General features: G+C 41.9%; 1 protein-coding gene across 14 annotated transcripts in view; it reads right to left on the bottom strand.

Annotated features, from left to right (window-relative positions):
* Positions 1-14,676, bottom strand: part of C7H3orf20 (chromosome 7 C3orf20 homolog) — a 57,225-nt gene that overhangs the window by 29,449 nt on the left and 13,100 nt on the right. For 12 of the 14 annotated variants that reach the window (XR_005601174.1, XR_005601175.1, XM_039546772.1 and 9 more), the window contains 4 exons: positions 13,414-13,566; positions 10,235-10,355; positions 8,894-9,025; positions 673-796 (listed from right to left, as the gene is read on the bottom strand). Coding sequence is in view for 12 of the 14 variants with exons in the window: in XM_039546772.1 (XP_039402706.1) it covers positions 673-796; positions 8,894-9,025; positions 10,235-10,355; positions 13,414-13,566 (530 nt within the window). In the remaining 2 variants the exon portion in view is untranslated. The remainder of the gene's footprint in view (positions 1-672; positions 797-8,893; positions 9,026-10,234; positions 10,356-13,413; positions 13,567-14,676) is intronic. The other 2 variants (XM_039546775.1, XM_039546776.1) reach the window with 2 other exon arrangements.

Raw genomic sequence — 14,676 nt, 5'->3', positions numbered from 1 at the left:
TGGTTGAAATTTTCTAGATGAAAAAAAATAATTCCCTGAAAAATTCAGAGTCAATCGAATGTATTCACGAATTCAGGTCAAATCTGGATAATAGTTTTGGCTCCAAAAAATAAAAGTTGTTCAAAAAAATTCAAAACATTTTGATATGTTACATTTTGAAAATGTAACTTTTAGTTTTGAAACAATATTTGTTTAGAAATTTAACAAATTAAAAAAGGATAAAAACACACAAAAACGAAAACAAAGAACTGGGGGGAAAAAATCATTTCAGATCAAACAAAACATTTCATTTGACCCATAACAAGATTTTTTCAGGTTTTTTGTTTCAGCAAAAAACCCCAAAACATTTCCATTTGGGGTCAATCCAAGATAAAAACATTTTCTGATTTGTTTGGTTCAGCCACTGAACCAGAAATCAATTATTTGCTCCACTCTATTCAGTACCCACATCATTCTTTCCCTTCAGCTCATTCCTTTGAGCCCATTTCTCCTCCAGAAAGCCTTTCTGCAATTCTTTCTCCCAGCCTCTCCAGTACTTTGACCTTACATCATCATCCTTGCATTAATATGTGCCAGAGCTAAACTGTAAGTCCCTTGGTGGAGACACCAGACCTTATTATACATATGTACAGGACTAATCACTTTGTTGGCATGCAGCAAAAAATACTATACCTGAAGCTATCAAAATGGCATTTATAAATTGTTTCACTGTCTTCTGAAATCGCTTCTTAATCTCTTCCAAGGCTCTCTCCAGTTGTTGCTCCTTCTTCTCACTGTCACTTGCTTTTGCAAGTATCTTTAAAGAGTGAAAGGAGAAACCCAACCATTGTTAGTTAAGATTAGAATCAGGTTTCCAGCACTGCAAACTTTGAATGACATCATGACTGAGGGGAGGCAGGTGCAGTCCTGTTAAAGACCTGTTCAGTTGGTAACAGTCTTACTTCCTAGTCAAGATCCAAGGTTCTGTTCAAGTCTCACAGAAAGAGTGGATCTTTTACCCACTTAACTGGTAGCCCCTCCCAGGATGAGGAAGACTGGGTGATGATTTCGTTTACCCTCATCTTCTCCTTTAATCGCTGTCCTCTGCGATAATAATGGATCTAGACTGTTCTCAGTGGTAGAAGATGACAGAACAAGGAGTAATGGTCTCAAGTTGCAGAGGGGGAGGTTTAGGTTGGATATTAGGAAAAACTTTTTCACTAGTAGGGTGGTGAAGCACTGGAATGGGTCACCTAGGGAGGTAGTGAAATCTCCTTCCTTAGAGGTTTTTAAGGTCAGGCTTGACAAAGCCCTGGCTGGGATGATTTAGTTGGGTTTGGTCCTGCTTTGAGCAGGGGGTTGGACTAGATGACCTCCTGAGGTCCCTTCCAACCCTGAGATTCTATGATTCTATGATAATAGTTCATTATTAGGTAGCAGGAATATGATATCAGAGATAAATCACCTAATCACATCCCTCCTGTGTTATTCCTCTTTCCTTTCCTATCCAATGGAAACGTGACATCAAAAATAAGTTAGCCAAATAATCAATCTCCCTCTTTTCTCCAATGCCTTTGCATCTTGAAACCCTATGGATGGAAATGTCTTCAAATTCTTGCAGCTCTTTAGAATGTATAAACTACATTTTTGATTCAGTTTTATTTTAGGGCCATGAACAGCTACAGAAAAATGCAATTTGAAAGGCCACTCTCTCCTGCAGATTGGTTGAGAATGGTAGAAGGACTTTTCTGCACACAAGTGCAGACAGATAACAGATTGCCATTAAACAACAATGTTTCTCTAACTACGGTCCCAGAGCCAAAAATAGTCCACAAAAGGAAACTTTCTGTGATGTAAGTGTTGGGAAAGTGGATGGAGAGGTAGATCCATAAGAAAGTCTCTCTCTTAAGAAGTGATCCAAAGGATTTTAAAAAAAAGAACCACAGCCACACGACACCATTGCAAACCAAAGGTGAAGGAAATTGCATGGTCATAGATGCCATCTTTCAGATGCGACAGTCAGTGTAGAGTTTTTCTGACCATCCACACTGACTGTCCTGGAGGAAATAAAAGATCTCTTGGTACTATTTGAAAAATAGAAGGGGGTAATTGGTATCACAGCCAAAATTCCCTCTCTCACTAAAGCAGATTTTGATGTCCAGTATTACATTTATATGGAGCTTTTTAAACTAAGGCATTCCAAAACTCTCTAGAACCTAGATATACAGGAAATGCAGCTATATCTACTATGAAACACATTAGTTGTTTAACAACAGCCAGCAATATCACATGACAGGTTAGGTCAGGAAGCACAGAAGAATAACATCTCCAAGGGTATGTCCAGACTACCCGCCGTATCGGCGGGTAGCGATCGATTTATCGGGGATCGATATATCACGTCTCATCTAGACGCGATATATCGATCCCCGAACGGGCTCCCCGTCGACTCCGGAACTCCACCGGAGCGAGCGGGGGTAGTGGAGTCGATGGGGGAGCCGCGGACGTTGATCTCGCGCCGTGAGGACGGGAGGTAAGTCGGAATAAGATACGTCAACTTCAGCTACGGTATTCCCGTAGCTGAAGTTGCGTATCTTACATCGACCCCCCCTCCCCCCGGGTAGAGCAGGCCCAATTGAAACTGCAGGGGGAGTTTAGGAAGGCACAGCAGAATATGGCTGTCACCAGGGCTAACAAACCTGCTGATTTTACTGCTCATCTGAAAGATGATGACCTCAAACTCAAAAAAGAGTCCTACAGAAAGTGGAAATTAGGTTAAATTACAAAAGATGAATATAAACTACAAGCATATAGGAACAAAATTAGAAAGGCCAAGGAAAAAAAACAAGATTAAACAACTAGCTGGGGACATAAAGGATAACAAGAAAACATTTCACAAATACATGAGAAGCAAGAGGAAGACCAAAGACAGGGTACATCCATTCCTCAATGAGGAGGGGAAAATAAATAACAGAAAACACTGCAGTGGCTGTAGTGTTAAATTACCTTTTTGTTTTAGTTTTCGCCAAAAAAGTTAGCAGTGACTGGACAACTAACATAGCAATCAGCGTAAATGGGATAGGATCTGAGGCTAAAATAGGAAAAGAACAAGTTAAGAATCTTAGACAGGTTAGAGTTCTTCAAGTTGACAGGGCCTGATGAAATGCATCCTAGAATTCTTAAGGAACTGGCTGTAAATATCTCTGAATCACTAGTGATTATCTTTGAAAACCCACAGAGGACAGGAGAGATCCCAGCAGACTGGGAAAGGGAAAATATAGTAATTCTCTATAGAAAGGGGAATAAGGACAACCCAAAGACTTATTGACCAGTCACCTTAACTTCAGCACCTGGAAAGATAATGGAGCAAATAAACAATCAATTTGTAAGCACCTACAAGAAGATAAGGTGATAAGTAACAGTCGTCAAGAGCAAATCATGTCAATCAACCCAATATCCTTCTTTGACAAGGTAACAAGCCTGTAGGAAGCAGTAGATGTGATATATCTCGACTTTAGTAATGCTTTTGATATTGTCTTTCATGACAGTCTCATAAATAAACTAGAGAAACATAGCCTAGATGAACCTAATATAAAGTGGGTGCACAACTGGTTGAGAAGGAGTACTCAGAGCATAGTTATCAATGGTTCACAATCAAGTGGAAGGACATATTGAATGGGGTCCTACGGGGATCGAGTTCTATTCAATATCTTCATACATGATTTGGCTAATGGCATAGAGAGTACACTTCTAAAGTTTGCAGACAATTCCAAGCTGGGAGGGGTTGCAAGCATTTTGGAGGACAGGATTAGAATTCAAAATGACTTGACAAACTGGAGAAATAGTCTGAAATAAATAGGATGAAATTTGATAAGGACAAAGGAGGGAATAATCAGTTGCTCAAATAGAAAATGGGAAATGACTGCCTAGGAAGGAGTACTGCAGAAAAGGATCTGGGGGTTACAGTTGATCACAAACTAAGTACAGTCAACGACGCAATTCTGTTGCAAAAAAAGCAAACATCATTCTGGGATGTATTAGCAGGAGTGTTGTAAACAAGACATGAGAAGTAATTCTTCCCCTCTACTCCACACTGGTAAGACTCAACTGGAGTATTGTGTCCTGTTCTGGGCACCACACTTTGGGAAAGATGTGGACAAATTGGAGAAAGTCTGGAGAGCAGAAGAGAAGACTGAGGGGGGGACGTGATACAGTCTTCAAATACATAAAAGGTTGTTATAAAAAGGAGGGTGATCAATTGTTTTCCTTAACTATTCATGACAGGACAAGAAGTAAGGGGCTTAAATTGCAGCAAGGGAGATTAGACATTAGGAAAAGCTTTCTAGCTGTCAGGGTAGTTAAGCACTGGAATAAATTGTCTAGGGAGGTTGTGGAATCTACGTCACTGGAGGTTTTTAAGAACAGGTTAGACAAACACCTGTCAGGGATGGTCTAGATAATACTTAGTCCTGCCTCAGTGGAGGGGGCTGGACGAGATGACCTATTGAGGTCCCTTCCAGTCCTACATTTCTATGATTCTGTTAAATGAAAAGGACAAATCCAGCATCCAGGTTTCAGTGTTGAGCAAATGGTGTTATGAGGCTGTGAAGGCGCCTCCTGGCTACTGCTGTTCTCTATCTCAGAGGTGAGGAGGCCCTGCTTAATCACTTCACACCTGACTGTATCTCGTACTCAATGCTTTGAGGAAGGAGCCTTGAAAGTCTGGGGATTTCTGTAGTGTTCTTGTCTGAGCTTCTCCTGGCTTCTACTACTACAGGGAAACTGGAGTGTTACTACAGTGGAAACAGGTGTTACAGGTGCATCCTCTGGGTACACAGTAAGATGGATGAGCTGTACCTGATGCTTGGTGTTTTGGGGAAGGAGCCCTTAGCATCTAGGATTTCCATAAGTCACCCAGATGAACACTTTCTGGTTGTTTCCATGTGAAAGAGGGAAGGGATGGTCTCTGGGTCTAGTTGGAAGGGAGTTCGGTTTATTGTTGGATTTTATTAATTAATATATATTAGTTAAGACACATAATGATGTGTGTCTGATATTGTTACTTATTACTGTTTTGCATAAAATAGTTTATTTAGAACACTAAACCGAAAACTCTGAAATAAAGATAATAATAAAAAAACCAGAGGCACTAAACATACAGCATAAATTTGTATATAGTTTCTTTCCTACCAAGTATCAAGCACAACAGTGAGAGGTGAAATAGAAAAATTGGACAGAGTTGGATACAGAGAAAAGGAAAGTGATGTACAAAACTGAAAGAGTGATTTTGTTTTAAACAGAAATTTAAATGGGATAAAAGATGGAGGTAAATATTCCTACAGGCTGATTATTGTATTTATTTGTAGTGAGAGATGTCTTGAAGGATGTAATTATAGAAAGGAAAAGTTGAGTAGAAATGTGTCCGTTTTAAACAAAGTTAAATGAAGTTTTAAGGTGAGCTTTAGAGAGGATTTAACTCACACAGAGGGCATTGAAGTTACTGTATTGTGTTGTACAAAGTGAGACTGACCACTAACTCTGAAGAGTTTGGGGTATATAAAAGAAGAGACCAAGTCCACAGAGACTCAAATAAGCGGAAGGATTATTTTTGAGAGAGAGCTGGACAAATGCACGAGTGGGATTGTATGACAGTGTCGCTTGTGATGGTGGAGGACAGGGCTTGGCAGCCCTGAGGGTCTCTTCTGGTTCATGTGGGATGTTCCTAAAATTTCCTGCTTCAAGGCTTCAGCCAGTCACCTGCAGAGATCGGGAAGGGATCTTGCCCTCCTGCCCTCCTCCCCCTCCATGTATTCTGGGGGGGTTGTCTCCTTCCTCCAAAGCATCAGAGATGGTTACAGCTGGAGATGAAACCTTGGACAGGATGGGCCAGTGCTCTGAGGTGGCACCGTGCATTCTCTCTCTCTCTCTCATGCTTCACTGGCTTGTTCTTGCTCACATGCTAAGGGTCTAATGATTGCCATATATACATTTGGAAAGGGATTTCCTCCCCCAGGTTAGATTGGCAGTGACATTGTTTTGTTTTTTGCCTTCCCCTGCAGTGTGTGGATGTTGCTTGCTTGCCAGGATCCTTTGGGTACATTTCACGTAAACAGTTTGCTGCCATTGAGGGGCTTCGGGCATTGGTGCACCTGTCCCTCCTGTTCTCTGCCTGTGACATATAATAGTCTAGTCTGCTGTGGGCTGTAATACTTTGGTCTAATTTCAGTTGTTGGGTTTAGTGAGCGGGTGCTGCGTGGTGTTGGTGGCCTGTGATATACAGAAGGTCAGACTAGATGATCTGGTGGTCCCTTCTGGCCTTAAATTCTGTGACCTCCTACAGCGTAACAGTTCCATATTGACTCAGCACTGACTTATGAAGAATGTTTCCTACTGAATGCAAACTCTCCTTGACAATAGTGGGAATAGATTTTTAAATATTTAATAGATATTTATATATTTCAGTGAAACTTGCATTTTCAAACATGGAGAGCAAGAACATTTTGAAAGCTATCCAGAATGTCTAGCATCTACATATATGTGATTTAAATTGGCCAGATCCCTAATTAGTGTAAACTGAAGTCAATGGAGCGACACTAATTTACACCTGAAGATCTGGCCCATTCTCAGATACCAGAAAAATGAAGCTAGCATTCCACACCAGATCTAAAGTTCTTAAAGGACACTATAATCAGGCCCAAAATTTAGACAAGCTTTTACAAATCTATCACCACTAAAAATGCTTCCAAGATTTTACCCTCTCTTAATTCAATGGTAACATTCATTTTCCCATTAAATGAACATTCCCCTGCAGTCCTGCCTTTTCAGCATTGAAAACCTGAAAATGAAGTTGACCATAAACAAAAATGTCACCGAGAGAGAAATGCAAAAAGCAAAGAAAAGATTTAAAACGTAAATGAGATTTCAAACATTCTTTCAGCTTAAACTGGCTAAGAGGTTAGCAGCAAGTAAAGACGTATTTATTTGCCACATACTGTTTGGTTTTGACGTTGACAGATTTCCTCTCTATATGATGAATAAACCTTTTTATTTTATCTGTCTTCTAAAAGTGAGAATAGTAAAAACAAAAATGCCAGCTGGGAGGATGATGAATTCTAAGTAGAAAGTCTGGGCCAATTAACACCAAATGGTGGAGAAATATGTCACTCAGGCAGCCTATGAAGGCTGCCTCTGGGCTAATAAAGCATTTTAATTGAAAAATTGTCTTTCTATAAAAGTGCATCCACAATATAAATATTTAGGGGAGGACCTGTGAATGGTTCTTAAGAGAGGGTTGTCTTTAAGGCAGGTTTCAATGTAGTTCCTAGGGGTTACTTTTCAAAGGTCAATGGGAGCCTTGGGAAGCAATTTAAAAACATCCAGTCTTAAAACGGAGATGTATTGTTTATCTACTTTCCTTAAATTTAATGTTTGCTTTTGCTGATAAGTCAAAACCTGAGATAAAAGCATCTGCAAGCAAAACAGCACTGTACTGTAATGCCTTGGGCTCAGGGGGCAATCTCTCCAGTACAGAGGTCCCATGCAAGGTTTATTCCTGCTGGCTACCTACTTATGTACCATAAAAAGCCCCACTCAGACAGACCCTTAACACAGGATTTCAAGTGCATAAGGCTTGGCACTAGCCCCCTTGTCCTAGGGTAAATTTCAGCACTAGGGCATAGGAAGGGTGGGTGAAACATAGCCCCCAATTTAGCTACACCCCCCTCAGATCAGGAAATAGGCTGGAAATTGGAAGAAAACTGCCCTTTCATGTGAATTCTAGCATTTCTGGTTGCAAGTCAGTGGGAAATATTGCTGATTGTTATTAGTATAGTAATACCACAGTGCAATAAGTACCTCCCTGCCTGAAGAGCTCACAGTCTAAGAATTACAAATGCAAAGGACGTCTCTAACACCCTGTAGTTTAGAAATAGGTCATTTATGCCTCACTATGGGCCTGATCCTGCATTTTTTGCACACCCAAGGCCAGATCTTCAGCTCCCTCCTGCAGTCCCTCCCTCTGCTCCTTTGCACTGCTTCAGCAGCACACTGTAATCAGAAAGCTAGGGTAAGGAGACCCCACGGGTGGAACAGAACTGGTACGATGATTCTACACTCATCCTCTTCACAGTCCCTGCGTAAAGGGCAGCAAGGTCAGGGAAAGATGGTGGCCAAAGTTCTTGCACCTGCCGGCCAACAGTGGGTGCAAGAACAACCCTAGGGGGGCTCTGTTGTAGTTGGCCACAACTTGGTGTGGCCATGAAGCATCGGATACCAGCTCAGTCACTGGATCGGGGGGACAGAGGTAGCAAAAAGTTATCTTTGCCTCTTTCTCAGTTACACCAGGTGCAGCACCAGTACAGTCTGTCAGTTCATTGCGTGTTTGGGGTATACAAGGAATATAGGATCAGGCCTGACACTGAATCGTTTCTGCTTCTGGTCCACTTCAAAATCAAGAAATACAAAGTCACATGCAAAACAATAGTTCAAAACATTAACTGAACTTATCTAAAACTAGAGCAGACACCATTAAACCCTCAACATTTGCCTCTTTAGTCCCCTGCGATGACTATGGTACCTTCCTCTTCTTAGAAGAGGAGATAGCTCCTTAGTAATTGCACTGTGTCTCATGGTGACCTGCACCTTTGAAAAGCCTGAGAGAGGGAGAGAGGAACCAACACTGAGAGTTTTAATGGCTTCCATTATACAAAACAAGTTTTATGTTTGGTTCAAGTTTAGGATCTGTCCTTATTTTATCACTCTAGTAAATAGGCTTGACTAGGTCAGTGAAAACAGCAATAGTTGAGCCATATTTCACATAATATGGCTGGTTAATTAATTTAAAACTGGTTAGCAATTAGTTGGGCACCCGTCAGCCATCCTTCCGGATGTAATTCGTGCATGCATGACTGCTGCTTACCCGTTTGTTAGCTTTGGGGGGGTGTGCGCATGGAGCTCTTGACAAAGACATATTGACGGTCTCATTCAAACAGGAAAAAGAAAGAGTAATGGAATTTTGACCAAGTACCTTCAGTTTTAGCTGTTCATTTATCTGAGGAAGATAATGGACAGGGTAGATTATGCCTTAGTTTTTGCTGCCACTATTTTCCTACTACATGCTACTCCAGGAGATTTTTATCCATCTCTTCACCTGACAGCTTCCCAGGTCTGTGAAACATCTCTAACACATTTTGCCAGGGTTTATGCCTCCTTAGAGCACAACTGAGTTCATTTGTTAATCAAGGGCAGGTTCCTATATTGAAAACATGCAGACATTCAAATGATTTTGATGGGAAAATCTCTCTTCTGTCAAAACTGTGACTAAAAAGAAATGCAGAGGGTTCTGTAAAATGAGGAAGTATGAGAAACTCCTCAAAGTTAAACTATGTGAATTTGTCACAGCCCCACAGGGTTGTGATTTCCGACATGTACGGTTGCTTCATTCAGACCAGAAGTTGAGGGTGCTCAAAACAACATCTCACAGGATTTGGGCTTTAGTCTGCAGTTTTCCAGGAGAACACCCTCAAACAGAAACAAATTAGAATCATGGGGTAATTCATTCTTGGGAGATAGCCTAGCGTCAGCTACATTTTCTTCAGTGAGCACAAACCAAAGAAGCTTCTGGTTCGCAAATCTTCGGTCCATTCAACTTGTCCTGAGTTAACGTTAAACAATTCAGCGGAGATTTTTAGAGCCACCTACGTGATTTGGATGCCAAATTTCATAGAATCATAGAATCTCAGGGTTGGAAGGGACCTCAGGAGGTCATCTAGTCCAACCCCCTGCTCAAAGCAGGACCAATCCCCAACTTCCATTAACAGTAATCAGAATTAGGCACCCATATCCCTTAGGAGGCTTTGGAAATTTCATCTGAATTTATGAAGGTCTCCTCAGTCTGGTGGCACACAGCTTCTTTTCGAACTAATAATGCCGCAGACCCATCTTTTCCAAGAAGCTATAGCCAGAAACCAAAATGACAAGTTACATCTTTCCAAGGCCATATTATTGCAGGTTTGATAAATTAGAAATAATCTGCCGGTTAAGACTGGGTGCAAAAGTAGTACGAAAGGGACTAGGCAGAAATAAAACACAATGCATCTACCATCATCACATTGAACAGAAGAACTCAGACAGGATCACAGGTGTTTCTGTTGCAAAGCCACACTACACAGACAGCTAGGCTATAGTCTGGGAATGTTCATAATTTTTGACTCTGTTAGGTCTGTGAATATTGGCACTTAGCCAGAGTTCCGTTTTGTACCTGAAATTCTAAAGAATGTAGAGTCTGGGTCTTTGAAGCCCAACTCCACTTGTGAGTCAAATATCCATCTCTGTCCCTGACTGCTCCTCCTTCAAGATCCATCATCAGTGCAAGTGAACAGCTGGGCAGGACAGAAGGGGAAGTACTTGTTAGATTTGTGTTGATTGGATGGAATGATAATAATAAACGTCCAACACTCAGGGGAGAATTCTCAGCAAAGATCTTTACACTCTTACGGGGAGTCACATAAAACCAGTGCAACCCTGGGCTTCACTACTCAACAGCTTTGCTCGGTTCTGCTCCCCTCCCCTTTCATACACATTGCTCAGCTCTCTGATGACCTTTTCTACCTGAGTTATGGCCTGCATTGTAACCATCAGTTACGCCCACTGGGATTAAACTCTTACATGCACCATTAATAAGCACCAATACCGCTCTGTGCAAAAGACTAATGGTCAGGAGAATTAATTATCTTTCTTAAAGAAAGAATGATGGGGATGATCATCATAAACAGTAAGTAATAGGTCAGGTTAAGATTCTATGATGGGTATTTTTAGTAAAAGGCAAGGGGCAGGTTGCGAGCACTAAATAAAATTGCATGGAAGCCCATGACCTGTCCCTGACTTTTACAAACAGAGCACTACTAGGGCTTGCAGCTGCTCCCCTCCAGCTCCACCACAGCTCCTGTGGCAGGGCTGACTGCTGCTGCTTCAGCCCCAGATGGGCTGACCCAACCCCAGCCACTGGTCCGCAGGCTGGGGACTGCTGCTCTGCCAGCCCCAGGACTGACCGCTGCTGCTGTTCTGGCGGGGGCTGTTCGGCGGCCAGCTGTTCAGTGACCCCAGGCCTGACCGCCGGCCAGCTATTCGGCGTGACCTCCGTGACAGAATCTTATCCCTAGTAATAGGAGACTCTTTTTATAGTATATTCAGTTATTATTAATGAGAAGGAACCATTTGATTGGAGTTGAGACCTCTGGGTTTTGTTCCTTTGTTCCCAATCAACTAGCTATGTGCAGGGCCGCTGAGAGCAGGTTCAGGCCTTGGTGAAAAAAAAATTTTGGGCCCCCCCAGCAAGGGCGGACCAGCTAACTAGGGCTGATGAAGCCAAGGAAGCCAGGCCCCGGGCCCCCTTCCAGACCACCGGGCCCCGGTAATTTGTACCAGCTTCCCCCCGCCCCCAGCTATGTGACCTCAGGAAAATCATTTAACTTCTTTGTGCCTTAAGCCTACTCATCTGTAAAATAGAGAGGATAAGGAGTACTTCACAGGGCTCAGAGGCTTACGTAGGTAATATTTGTAAAGTATGCTGGTGTCCTCGGATGGGAAAGCACTCCAGGAGTGTAGAGTCTTATGCACAACAATATGGAAGCAATACAGAATTAGCAAGAACCCAGTCTTGCAAACACTTGAGCACATGAGTACATTTATGCATGAGCTGTCACTGGGATAGTTGCACATGTGCATAAAGGTAACTTGGGTGCTTAAGTGTTTGCAGGACTGAGGCCTAAACTGACGAGAACCCACCAAAATAACCCACTAATCATTAAAATGTCCTTGCACACCTCTTCTTGAACTGATATGGGAACATTGTCTAATGAACGTCCAGAGCAGAAGATGGGGAAAGGCCTGTGAGATAAATGAAGGGGAGTGGGGGGGTAGCCCCTGTTTATGAACACCCAGCCAGCCAGTTAGCTGTAAAATCCCTCCTGGTGTCTGTTCTCTGCTTGCTTTACCTGTAAAGGGTTAACAAGCCCACAGGTAAAAGGAAAGGAGTGGGCACCTGATCAAAAGAGCCAATGGGAAGGCTAGAACTTTTAAATTTTGGAAAGAAACTTTCCCTTTGTCTGTTGTTCTCTGGGCTGCAGGGACGGAGCAGCAATGCTGTGTAAGGCTTGAACCAGGTATGAAAATTCATGTTCCATACCTAGAAGAAATTATTTGGATAGGGAATGTTTAGTTAGACGCTATCAGGTTTATTTTGGCTTGTGGATCTCCTCTGTGCTAACCCCAGATGTTTTTGTTTGCTTGTAACCTTTAAGCTGAACCCCCAAGAAAGCTATTTTGGGTGCTTAATTTTTGTAATTGTTTCTTTTAAGATCAAGCAAAAAGCCTAAGTTTACCTTTTTAAAGAACAGGATTGGATTTTTGTGAGGTTTGTGCATATGCTGTTTGATTAGCTAATAGCCACAGCTAATTTCGTTTGTTTTCTTTCTCAGCTCTTCCCTGGAGGGGAGAGTGTGAAAGTGCTTGAGGGTACCGACAGGGAGGAATTCCCAAGTGCTCCTTCCTGAGTTCAAAGGGGTTTTTTTGCATTTGGGTGGTAGCAGCCTTTACCAAGCCAAGGTCAGAGAGAAGCTGTAACCTTGGGAGTTTAATACAAGCCTGGAGTGGCCAGTATTAATTTTTAAAATCCTTGAGGGCCCCCACTTACTGCACTTGGAGTGACAGAGTGGGGATTCAGCCTTGACAGCCTGCAAGGGCCTTGAAAGTAAAGACAAGCAGCATCTGTTTGATACACTAGAGAAGAGGGTCCTGATCCAAGTCTGGGGCTGCTAGGTGCTATGGTAATACAAATAAATAAATAATGATAAAGTATTAAAAACCAGAATCTGAGAGCACTGGCGAGTCCTCAGACCATGAAATGTTACAGTTTAGAAAGACTTCTCCCCCAAGCCCCATTGCCATCAGCCCTCTGGATGCTTTAAAACCCCTGGGGTTGCCATGTGTCAGCTGTGTGCTCTGACAGGGTTGCACCTGTAACAGAAAGTCATTGAATGCACTAGGCATCAGTAGGCTTTCTCCCTTTATGTACTGCATAGCTTACAATGCTAGCTGCAAATATTTTAAGTTCTCCCACGAAAGATGCTCTTCTGTATTCGAGCTATGGTTCTTGTTTCTTTCAGTCTGTTTTTTATATATGCCACTGTATCATTTACTGCTCCGTCCACTGTTTCCACCACCATCTATACCCGTGCAATAAGCCACCATTTCTGGTTGTTGGGGACTCAGTAAATTACTTAAATTAGATCCCCCTGGCCTGATTTTTCAGAGGTGTTGAATTCCCACATTTCCCAGGGTTCAATGGAAGCTGCTCAACAGCTCTGGAAAATGGGTATCGGTATTCCGGCCCCGCGAACATATTATCTACACTATAGAAGGAGGTTAAAATCCACTCACCTGGCTTTGAAGGAATAACGCACACATGCCTGATAGTCAGCTATAAAAGAGGCCAGGAGAGCTAGACTTGGAGCATTATTAAACAGAAGGGTGATTGTTTTTCCCACACAGCACATGGGGAACTGGCAAGCAGCAATATTTCCTGTTGGGTAACTTATACATACTGTTAAGTACTGTTAACACTTGTATATAAGAGACCTTCTGAGATGCTCTGTCCAACTGCATCTTGCCACATTATAAGTAGCACCAACTCCAGTTCTTGCATTTAGACCTCACAGTGCCCAAGACATTTTTGGCCTCCCATGGCAATCAGACTGTATTTGTTTTGTTCCCCTCCTCTCCCCATCATCAGACCAGCCCCATTTCCTGAAGCTCACAATACCCTGGCAGAAGCGTAAGTTCTGGACCACATAACAGCCTCTAAGTGAATACCTTTGCCCTACATCTCTGGAACCAGCTCCATTCACATGCCCACTCGAACCAGAGTTTGACAATATTCAGGGCACAGTATGAGATCTATGATTCTGGGCTATACTTTTGATCAAACTTTTGTAATATTAAGGAACAAGAGCATTTTCTTAGCGAGCAAGGAGTTTGTTAAAATGTCTGTTGTAATTGACAGCTTTACTGATGAACACCACCAATATCCATTTCTAAAATAAATAATGTGTGGTGTCTGTAGTTAGGAAACTGTAATATCTTTTCTCATGTACTTCAGAGGACTTTGTTTATGTGTAGAGACAGTAGCTATTGTGTTCTCATGGTTGAGGCAGATGAGAGCTAGCTGGAGATCTCAAAACTATTTTTCAACAGAAAATTGACTACGTGAAAATTTTTGCAGGGAGTGTCTGCATCCTTGAAAATGGTTAATTTTTCATCAGAAAAAAAAACACCTGAAAATTTGCAGTCAAAAATCTCCATGTTTTTGGTCCTGAACATTTTTGGGTGTTTGGGTGGTATGTTTTCCAAAAAATGTGGGGGGGGGTTAGTTTTTTAAAAAAGTCAAAATTTTGAAATTACAATTTTGACAAGAATGATTTTTTAAAAATGTTAATGAAAATCGTGTATTTTTAAAAAAAAAATTCTCCAACCAGTTCTGCTGCAGACTGTCACAAAGAGGGTGACATACACACATACACCATGTTCTTGTATGGAAACTTTACTTTTGTTCTTTCTTGCTGCTTTTCTGAGGCTAAAATAAGTCACTCAGCCTGAAAGGTAATTGGGTGGGTCTTTGTGTGCAGAAAAACATAAGAACAATTT

This window comes from Mauremys reevesii, linkage group 7 (assembly GCF_016161935.1).
Source record: "Mauremys reevesii isolate NIE-2019 linkage group 7, ASM1616193v1, whole genome shotgun sequence".
NCBI classification, from domain to species: domain Eukaryota; kingdom Metazoa; phylum Chordata; order Testudines; family Geoemydidae; genus Mauremys; species Mauremys reevesii.
This window is presented reverse-complemented; position numbering and strand designations above follow the sequence as displayed.